This window comes from Arvicola amphibius, chromosome 4 (assembly GCF_903992535.2).
Source record: "Arvicola amphibius chromosome 4, mArvAmp1.2, whole genome shotgun sequence".
Taxonomy (NCBI): Eukaryota; Metazoa; Chordata; class Mammalia; order Rodentia; family Cricetidae; genus Arvicola; species Arvicola amphibius.
Window position 1 is genome coordinate 74,460,242 of NC_052050.1, and position 11,225 is coordinate 74,471,466.

The window sequence follows — 11,225 nt, forward strand, 5'->3', positions numbered from 1 at the left end:
AAGCTGGAAAGGGATCCATGAGTTCAAGGCTGGGTAAATGGCTCAGCAATTAAAATGCTTGCCAGGAAAGGACAGAGAACCTAGTTCAAATCCCAAACACTCACATAAAAAGTGGGACATGTTTATTCCAGTAATCCCAACACTAGGGAGGCAGAGGCGAGAGGCTCCCTAAAACTTGCTGGCCACCTAGTTTAGCCGAATCAGTGATGGTCTCAAAAATTAAGAGGGAGAGGGATTGAGGAAGACACTTGACGTCCACCTCTGACCTCCACGTGCACATAAACGGATACACACAAACTCATACACATACAAAGTTACTTTATATTGATGAGTACAAAAATTGTAAATTCACCTGGTAGTATATGGCAGAGTAACATGTCTCTGGTATTAGCTATTGGGAAGCCCAAGGAAGGAAGGTCACACCATGTGGCTTCCAGGGACCAAACTTAAGTTATCGCACTTAGATTGAGCCGTCTCGCTGGCACTTTCTTTGTTTGAATCACACATCTTCAAAACAACCAGTAAATAAAGCAAGGAAAAACAAATAAGACCAATGAGAGAAATACAAAATTGTACAGAAGACTGATTTCTCTTTTATGTTCCCTGTTTAAACTTACCGGGAAGAATCTGGAAGGTCCTATCCACGGTTACAAAAGTGATAATTTAGTTTATTTAAGTCTTTGCAAGGAATTTATAAACGCTATTTAGTAATTTATAAATGCTATCTAGAAATACGAGACAAAAAAGTCACAACTACACTTTTAAGTGACAAAACAACGTTTAACAGCTTCGTGACAGTGATTTGTTGCGGGGGTAGGGGGGCCAACAGTGCCGAGACCCGGCAACTTGCACAGTTGAGGACGGGAGAGTCGAGAGAGAAACCTCCACCGAGGCTAGAGCGGCTCCACCAGCGACAGGAACTTCCGGGGTGGGGCCCGCCTAGCGCTTCCCCCGCGGGGAATGTGGCCTTTCAGCGCTGCTAAGCTTGGCAGTCGCTTTACCGCTCCTTCTGTTACTTTAAGACGGTGCCTGAGGTTGGGGGTGACCATGGCCAAGAGCAAGTTCGAGTACGTGCGGGATTTTGAGGCTGACGATACCTGCTTGCCGCACTGCTGGGTTGTGGTGCGCCTGGACGGCCGAAATTTCCACCGGTGAGCTGGCGGGGCGGGAGACCGCGTGCGGCGCCTACACTTCCGGGAAATGGGCGGTTCCCAGTTACTGGGGTAACTCGGCAGCCAATGAACACTCAATATTAAGCGTCACCGGAAGGGCTTGCTGTGGTCAGACTTTGTTGCCAGCTAGTTGAGATATTGAAAAGGAGCCAGCTACTGTAATTAGTGAAGAGCCCGTGCTACTTAAACAGAAACCAGTTAAGAAACCAGTTCTTAAGCAAGAACTTTGTCGGGGGGAAAACGTCACATCCCGGGCCAGCACTTGAACTCCAGTCAAATGTGCAACCCTTCAGTTATCTTTGCCGACTGGCTGTTAAAAGGCCTTCGTAAACCTAGAGGTGGGCAGGAGTTGACAGCATGTCCCTTTCTCCTTGTCAGTTTCAGATGACATGGATGACTCCACTGTAGTCAGGGAAAAAAAAAGAGGGAGACAATGTAAACCGATGGGGACTTAATATTAATAAAGGGTTACGTTATTAGTTATTATCATTTTACAATTGTTAACTACATAGAGATATATAAATGTGTACTGAGTACTTAATAAGAGCCAGGCAGAAATACATTTTGATTTCTTAATCATCAGGACTAATAAGGTAATAGTCTCTGTTTACCCAGTAAGGTGAACTTCACAGGAAAGTCAATTAAAGCCTAGTAATCGTATCCCTTTTTGTCAACTGATTAAAGCAAGAAAGAAAACTTGCAATTTTTTTTCCTCTGTGTGTCTGTCTTATGTGTATGTAAGCGTGTGGTCAGTTTTCTGGTGTCACCCCTCAGAGCTGTCCACCTTGTCTTTTTTGAGACAGGGTCTCTCAAGAAACTTCCTTGGAACTCATGAAATACTCTAGCCTGGTGGTCATCTGGCCCCAGGAATCCGCTTGCCTTCACCTCCCCAGCATTGGGATTACAAGTTGTGCCACCAACCACTCCCTCCTTTTGTGTTTCAGTGATAGAACTTCGCCTCCATATTATAAGACAGTTTACCTGCTGGGGCGTTTCTCCATCTCTGGGCTATAGTTCTCAAGGGATTATATTCAGCTGTAGCTAGTAACACACAGCATCGTCCTCTCTTAACTGCTCCATGGATGGTGTTGGTAATGACAAGTCTCCGCCGTGTGTACCCTTCTCTTTCATCTGCGAAGGTTTGCTGAGAAGCACAACTTTGCAAAACCTAATGACAGCCGAGCTCTCCAGCTGATGACCAAATGTGCCCAGACAGTAATGGAGGAGCTGGAGGACATTGTGATCGCGTATGGACAGAGTGATGAGTACAGCTTCGTGTTCAGGCGGAAAAGCAATTGGTTTAAAAGAAGAGCCAGGTGAGTTTTGGGGGTTTTTTTTGTGTGTGTGTGTTTTTTTTTTGTTTTGTTTTTTTGTTTTTTTGTTTTTTTTGAGACAGGGTTTCCCTTTGTAGCTTTGGAGCCTGTTTTGGACTAGCTCTGTAGACCAGGCTGGCCTCGAACTCACAGAGGTCCACCTACCTCTGCTTCCTAAGTGCTGGGATTAAAGGTATGCACTACCACCGTCCGGCTAGCCAAGTTAGCTTTAAAACCAGCCCTCTGTTAGGGTTGTTTTCTCCTGTTCCCTGCTCCTCTTTTTATCTCAACAATAGCTGAGACCTTAAAGATTTTGGGTAATGTTGCATCTACAGAGGTCACATTTCCTATTTTAACTGTTTCTTTCTAGTGAGGTCTGAGCATTCCTGTGCTATCTATTTTCAGATGCTTTCTTTATCTGATTCTTTCCCATCTGTATCTCATCAGTCCAGCTTCCATAATGACCTACAATGACCTACATTGAGTATTTAAGACTGTAAACAGAGAGTATTAGAGCATTAGTGATTCATAGAGAGTATTAAAATAGAGTATTAGTGATTCATGGAGAGTATTAAAGTAGAGTATTAGTGATTCATAGAGAGTATTAGAGTATTAGTGATTCATAGAGAGTATTAAAGTAGAGTATTAGTGATTCATAGAGAGTATTAAAGTAGAGCATTAGTGATTCATAGAGAGTATTAGAGTATTAGTGATTCATAGAGAGTATTAAAATGGAGTATTAGTGATTCACAGGTAGCTTTGCCAGTGTCATTCTTTTCCATTAAAGTATTACTTAAACTTTTAACTAAGGAGATAAATTTGATATTTAATCTGGTAGTATAATGAAACTCTTAGAGGAATCAAATTATATGATGAATTGGTATGTTTTAAAAATATTGGTTCCCCTTCTTCCAAGACTGAAAACAATACCCAAACCCCAAAGCAACAACGACAAAGTCTTGAACCATAAGTTTATACTACATGCTATGGAGAAACATTTGGAATGTGCTTGATAGTTTTATGTCAATTTGACCCAAGCTAAAGTCATCTGAGAATGAACCTCAACTAAGAAAATCCCCCCAGAAGACCCGGCTGTCGGCAAGCCTGCAGAGCATTTTCTTAGTGGTTGATAGGTGAGGGCCCAGATCATGTAGGTGGTCCTGGGTTCTATGAGAAAGCAGGCTACCCTCTAAGGAGTGGACTGGGGGTGGGATGGAAGGAGGTGGGGGTGGGAAAAGAGGAAGAAAGGGGAAATGGGTTGGTATGTAAGATTAAAAAACAAAACAAAAAGCAGTAAACAGTACCCCATCCGTGGCTCTTACATCAGCCCCTGCCTCCGGGGTCCTACTCTGCATGAGTCCCTGTCCTGACTTTCTTCAATAATAAACGGTGATGTGGAAATATAAGCCACATAAACCCTTTTCTTGCCCAAGTTGCTTTGGTCATGGTGTTTCATTGCAGTAATAGTAACCCCGACTAAGATAGTGAATAACTTAAATAGAGGCAGAGTACATTCAAAACATGTAGCCAAAATGTTAGTAGTTTTTCTTAGCTGAATAGATTTTCTCTGCTGGCCGGTTGGACGGTTTGTGTACTTTCTCTGTTGCACCCACAGGTCCTGTCTTGGTGTCGAATTAATATCAAACACTTTCTTTTCCCTTCCACCCAACCCGTCTTGCATTTGCAAGTAAGTTCATGACTCTCGTGGCCTCCCAGTTCGCCTCCAGCTATGTGTTCTACTGGCGGGATTACTTTGAGGACCAGCCACTTCTGTATCCGCCAGGATTTGATGGCAGAGTCGTGTTGTATCCTAGCAACCAGACCTTGAAGGACTACCTCAGTTGGCGACAGGCAGACTGTAAGTGGCACAGTGCGCAGTTCAAGTCAAACTGCCAAACCTGTATATTAACGCCGTGGGCCTAATACAAGGTTGCTCATTGGTATGTTGTTTAGAGTCAAGTATTTTTTTTTTTTTAAAAAAAAGGCTTTCTTTTCATTAGAGTCTTGAGTGCACACATGCATGTGCATGTTTGTATATGAGTGTATGTGTACGTGCTTATGTGTGCTTGCCTCTACAAGAGCCAGAGGAAGAAGTGGGATGTACTGCTCTGTCACTATTCTCTGCTTTATTCCTGGAGCAAGTCTGGCAGCTAGCATGCCCAGAGATCCTCCTATCTCCAACAGCTCTGGGGTTCCAGGTGCACGTGCCTTTTATTTAATTTAATTTATTTATTTACTTATTTATTTATTTGTTTGTTTGTTTGTTTGGTTGGTTGGTTGGTTGAGACAGGGTTTCTCTGTAGCTTTGGTGCCTGTCCTGGAACTAGCTCTTGTAGACCAGGCTGGCCTTGAACTCACTCTACCTCCCGAGTGCTGGGATTAAAGGCGTGGGATCCCAAGTGCTGGCATCACCTTTGTGTGAGCTCTGTTTTCTCTTTTAGACAGATTCAGTCTTATAGCCTGAACTAACAGATCCCTCTGCCTCTGTCCCCCGAGTCCTGGAATTAAAAGTGTGTACCAACACTGCCTGTCCTCTAGTGGCTTAGCTCTGCATTCTGATGTTAAAACACAAACAAAATATTACTACACAATAAGGCTTGTAGTTGCATGTTTTTATTTTGCCAGAAAAATTGGGAACGAAACTAAAATAATATAAATCAAGTAGGCTGGAAAATATTTCCAGAATGAACGCCTAAGTTGGCAAATTTTCATAAGGCATTACTGAAATGACCACGTGAAGCTGTTTTCAGGGAATAAGTTTTAAGTACCTAGCCCTTTCCCTGTCTGTCCCCTGTGTAGGCAGACTGGGCAAGCCACTAAGTGTTTCTGAGATCTGTTACTTTAAAGTGGAGAGAAGCTAGGTTGTGGGTTCCTGGAAGCATAAATAGTCTCTATATAAAACAGTGTATAGAATATAGTCTCTATATAAAACAATGTACAAATACTATAAAACATACTAATATATATTTATATATAACTAAGATTCAGTATACTGAGTGTTATTTTGTTTTCCTCGCAGGTCACATCAATAATCTTTATAATACAGTGTTTTGGGCCCTTATCCAGCAGTCTGGACTAACACCAGTCCAAGCCCAGGAGAGATTAAAGGTATAAAGATCCTTTGACAGAAACACAGCTGACAACATTTGCTCTGGTCTCTCATAGCATTTCTGGAATGTTCTCTTTGGTTTCTTAGCTTTCTTTACAGCTCATTTTGAAAGGCTGTAAGATCTCAGTAGCAGAAGCTCTCCCTTGCTCACCGTCAGCAGGGATTGGTTATTATGTCTCCGTGGGCTGCTGTGCCAGCATGCTTACTCTTGGCTTCAGCTGAGTCTTTAGATGGTACATGCGCTCTTCTTATTCCTGCACGGCCTCTTCCCTCATGCTCTGCCCTCCTGGGCTCCTGTTGCTTCTTAGGTTTAGAACCCCGGAGAATAGTGAGAGTCAGATAACCATAGTTCTGTATCCTTTCTGCCTCAGTAAAGTTTAGGAATACTAGTTCTTGCTTCATAGGTTTATGGAAAGAACATTGATGCATTCAAACCCATGGAGAAGTGCAAAGTAAGTCCTGATCTTCCTTCTTGAGATAGCACTGCTCCCTGTGGGATGATTAACTCTGCAGTGTGGTGATACCCTGTGACAGCTTCTGATACAATGTCTCTGTGTTACGATTCCTGGGGTAGCTGTCTTTACTACTGCTGTCAGTAGTGAAGATCTAACACCAGCAGGAATGCTAGCAGTCATGTCCACTTAGAACCGAAATTAGATTTTATTTCCTCTTAGAAGGGTAAAGGCAGCCTTCATCTGCTTTTTCTTCCCAGAAATGACAGTGTGATCAAGCAAGAACCATTAGCACCAAGTTTCTATACAGAGTTCCTGTTTCCTGTCAGCGCCTGCAAACCCCACATAGTGTAGACAGTGCAGCTAGGGTTTGCAGCAGAGGGGACTTGATGAATGTAGACGTCTCCATCCGATGAGGATGTCAGGGCTGGTAATGATCTCGGTTAGATGAGAATGTCAGGGTGTAGCTCAGCAGTCGAGTGAGCTGAAGATGAACTCTAGCAGTCCTGGGGACAGGAGTGTAGGAGAAATCGACTGAGTTTTATCTCTCTTTGTGTTTCCCCAGGGAACTCTGGCCGGAGACAAGAACGAGATTCTGTTCTCTCAGTTCCACATCAACTACAATGACGAGCCACAGATGTACAGGAAAGGGACCGTGTTGGTGTGGCAGAAGGTAAGGCTATCTATTAGAGAAAAATGGTGGTCAGGACGCGAGAGCCCTGTTCTTCCCCCAGGCTATGTTTTGCCCACCACCCCATGTGGTAAGGTGCTGGCTGCTACCAGGACCTCAATACTTTCCAAGAGAAGGCAGTATGAGGAACATTTTGGATGCTCATTTCGTCAGTCAGAAGTGGCCTAGAATCTCTCAGAGTCGATGTGAATAGTATCACAGAGTTTAAATTAATTCTTATTTTCTGCTGGAGAGATGACCCAGCAGTTAAGAGCATTTGTTCCTTTCTAGAGAACTCGAGTTCAGTTCCTAGCACCTACCTGGTGGCTCACAGTCATTTGTAACTCTAGTCCCAGGGGATTCAGCACCTCCTTCTGACCTCCTCAGGCATGGCATGCATGCGGTACACCTAAGCAAAATACTCATACACATAAAATAAATGTAAGCCAGGTGTGATGGCACACTCCTTTAATCCCAGCACGTGGGAGGTAGAGGTAGACAGAACTCTTTAAGTTTAAGGCCAGCCTGGTCTACGTAATGAGTCCCAGGCCAGCCCTGGCTACATGGTGAGACTCTATCTTAAAAATAAAATAAATATTTTTTTAAGGAGTAGACGATAGGAAGAATTTTGCTTTCATAAAACATTTAAAAACTACTTCTCTCCATCTCATTAAATGGTCCCTCCACTCCAAGACAGCCGAAGTGCTGAGCACTCAACGATGTAAAAAGGGAATGGAGGTAGATGTTGTAAAACGGGAATGGAGGTAGATGTTGTAAAATGGGAATGGAGGTAGCAGAAAGACTTTGGCTTTCAGCAGTTTCATGAGAGTCCCCAAAAATTCACACTTGCCTTAATATTCTTGGATGCCTCCATTCTTAATTCCACCAATATTTTCTCTGCTATCAACCCATAGGCATAATTATTTCTCTAAATTCATTTTTTTCCTGTTAGTTTTTTATGAGTGCGTGCTTTTAAGAACTAAAGGGTGCCTTGAGAGCCATCCACCTCACTGGTAAGCTCCGCTCATTTACTAGCATTTTCCTACGTTTATTCTTTGGTACAGCCTCAGATACTGTTGCAGACAGAGGAGACATACTTTCAGGTCCATAGTCAGTCATAACCAGGGGGTTCCCTGCTTTGTCCTTAAGTCTGCTGTATTAGTCGGTGCCTCTGGAGAACCAGCGACAGGATGAATATGAATATAAGTATAACTATAAATTAGTAAATCACCTTACACTGAAATAGTAACAACAGTTGTCTTTCATCGAAGAAAATGAGAACCCATTGTTACCTGGTTCTTGGGCTACTCCTCAGCGGCTGGAGTTGTCCCTCAGGGACTGTCTCACACTGGCAAGGGAGAGAACCCTGCGATTGCCCAGTCCGCAGGGCGGGGCTGCTCAGCAGTTAACCTGGCACTGCAAACCTTCAAGGCTCCTGGGTTTGCTGGTCCTAAGTCAACGGTGGGAGCTGACTTTGGTACCACAAAGTGCTGCCCACACTGAGAATGGGTCTTCCATGTCAAGTAAGACAATCTGGAAAATTTCTTAGCTGAGTCTTCTGACTCAGATGATTCTAACTGATGGACAGTTGTCACAGTCACTCTTCAAAATACAGTAAAGTCACCTTTTTAGAAGACGTGTTGAAAGTTTTGGTTGCTAAGGATTCACCCAGGGCCTTAGGTCTCCTAGAGAGGAACTTTGCCCAGATCTACAGCCACAGCCCTAAAAGTACTGTTTTGTTCTTTTTGTTTTTGAGACAGGGTCTTACTGTGTAGCCCTGGCTGGCTTGAAACTCACTATGCAGGTTGGGCTGGACTTGAACCTATAAAAATCTGTCCGCCTCTCGAGCGCTGGGATTAAAGGTGTGTGCTCCATGCCAGCCTAAACGTATTTCTACTTTGAAAGAAAGTTGTCTACTCTGTTGATAAAACTCTTAACCCTCAGTGGCATATCAAATAAAAAGGTGAATTTCTCCCATAATTCTCTTTGTGTCCCTCTCCCACTCAGCACTGTCCCTGCTTTTGTCCGTAGGTGGATGAAGTCAGGACCCAGGAAGTTAGGCTGCCTGCAGAAATGGAAGGGGAAAGGATGACTGTGACCCGGACCAGGACCAGGCCCGTGCCCTTGTACTGCGATCTCATTGGGGACGCTTTCTGGAAAGAACACCCAGATATTCTGACGCAAGAGAACTGACCCTGCATTCTGCAGTTCTGCTGTGCTTAGCCATGCAGGTCTCCCAGAGGCTCCTCTCCTTAGGTGGCTCAAGCATCCCTAGCCCCAAGAGTGCCGTAAGGAGCCACATGACTGGAACCCGGTGGAGACAGAGAAAGAAGCAGTGGACGGAGGCGGCGTATCTCACTGTGCTTAAACAGAATACCTTTTTTTTTTTTTTTTTTTTTTTACGGTGTTAGAACATGACTTTGGCTCTTTCCAAAATCATGATCCTATTTTTATAAAAGAACTATTCATGCTTTGCTGGATGAGTCATTTTTAGCTGTGGCATAAACCTTACAAAAACCCGTCACCTCTTTTCACCTCTGATAGAAGGGGAGCCCAGACTTTACCCTCACCCACCTTTCTTAACTCGAGAACTCGGTGACTGAACATTCCCACTCTGACACCCATGTACTTGCAGTCATCTTTCGGCGTGAAGTTAAATATGGGTTCCTGCCTGCACGATGCCTCCAGATTGAGGAATCCCAGAGAACACTCGCGGATTGGTGCCAGTTCCCCAGGGTGGCAGCTTTGACTGAACAAACGAGGAGTGGTTTGGGTATCCCGCACCATTCCAGGATTGATTTTTCTGGAATCGTTAGCATGATCGTCGTTGTCTCTTACCAGGGACGTAGTTTCCAGTCACTGAACTCTTTTGAAGGGAAGGTGTTTGGGGAGGTGTGTGTGTGTGCATGAGGACGGAGAGCAGCTACGCTGTGGATGCTGGATGGACTTCCCTCGGAAAAGCTGGCTTTGGGTTAGACTTCTGGGCAAGCATTTCCAAACAACCTCAGTGTAGTCACGGCCATAAGCTTGGGATTCGAGAGCACCGGGAGCCTGACACGGTGGTTTAGCCTCATCCTAGCACTCAGGAGGTTGAGGCAGGAAATTTGAAGCCAAACTGGACTACATGGTGGGGCTATAAGAATGGGTGGAGTTGGAGGCTCTGTTGATTCCAGAGGTTTGAAAATAGCCCCTCCTGCTGACGGCAGGATGGAGTTGGCAAGGGGGCAGAGAGTCGTAATAAAAATCATTTATTGCCAAGGTGTTGGACTCAATGGGAAAGTCACGTTTCCCCTGACCTTGTTTTATATTTTAGAGGAAAAGGATTATTTGCCTCCATCAGGAATTAATTAAAAGACAGCCTATGTCCTGCATTCTGGTCTTGATTGCAGAATTTCCAGCCAAGAAGAAAATGTATTTTTGAAAGAACAGCGTCTGGCCTCATCCCTCACTAATTGACACCCCATCTGCTGATGCCATTTTTTTCCTTCCTGTTCTCCCCACTCCCCAGGAAGAAGCAATAGAGCTCATGTTTGGCAACTGCTAAAATTTTTTTAAGGGAGGGGGGAGTATAATAAAGATTTCAATTCCTTGGCCCACTTAATTGATTTCTGCAGAATGAGTCGTGTGTGTGTGTGTGTGTGTGTGTGTGTGTGTGTGTAAGCAAGCTAGGAGGCATATACCCACATGGCAGAGATCCAGACACTTCTGGATACATTTTCAAAAATGTTCATTTGAATGCTTAATTTGAAAGTGCCAGTGTAAAACACCCATGTGGATATTTGGGACTCAGCAATGTAGGTTTTTTAAAGCCCAAAGGCTTCTGATACACAGCTATCACCATTACAACGCTTTTGGCAAGCAATTCCCTCAGCATACTGATGAGGCAATGAGATCATTAGTTCTTGATGAGCAAATTTAACTTAATGGTTAAGTAGATGGCATGTTATATCAAAGTTGCACCAGTAGGGAATAAAAACCAAGGTTTCATGACAAGTACTAGAGGAAGTTTGTACTTTCAGACACTGGGAAACCTATCTCCGGATTGGTCCAGATAGTCATTTAAGGGAGTTATGAGGCTTGGAGGTTTTCACTCACAAAGGAGATTTTAAAGCAATAAACCAGGTTTAATACCCATGCCATCAAGAAACCATTCCTGGGCTGGAGAGATGGTTCAGCAGTTAAGAGCACTAGCTGCTAGGACCCAGGTTCAATTCCCAGCACCCACATGACAGTCACAATTATCTGTAACTTCAATCCCAAAGGATCTGATACCCTTACACAGATATTAAGCTAAAACACCAATGCACATAAAAGTAATAAAAGAAAAAGCATTACTTACCCAATGCTTGATTTTCATGTTGTGTGTTTGCATCCCACCGTGGATCTCACAGTTACCTGTTAATTTTCATCTTTGTCTTGAAGATATTCAAGTATTCTTTCAGGTCACATTTTCAAACTTACAGAAAATAAATAGGACCCTAAAACAGCTAGTATAGACTATATATATAT

The 11,225-nt window shown here is 43.7% G+C and overlaps 1 protein-coding gene across 2 annotated transcripts; it reads left to right on the forward strand.

Moving 5' to 3' along the window:
- The first annotated feature begins 938 nt into the window (after positions 1-938).
- Thg1l (tRNA-histidine guanylyltransferase 1 like) lies at positions 939-10,317 on the forward strand. Of its 2 annotated transcripts, XM_038327027.2 has the most exons (6): positions 939-1,151; positions 2,312-2,488; positions 4,174-4,343; positions 5,505-5,593; positions 6,612-6,719; positions 8,748-10,317. In XM_038327027.2, exons 1-6 carry the CDS (start codon positions 961-963, stop codon positions 8,907-8,909), a joined length of 897 nt encoding a protein of 298 aa, XP_038182955.1. In that variant the 5' UTR covers positions 939-960; the 3' UTR covers positions 8,910-10,317. The 2 variants fall into 2 exon arrangements, with proteins under 2 accessions (XP_038182955.1, XP_038182956.1); XM_038327028.1 differs by lacking the exon at positions 939-1,151 and having other exon boundaries at positions 2,422-2,488; positions 4,269-4,343.
- The last annotated feature ends 908 nt before the right edge of the window (positions 10,318-11,225 follow it).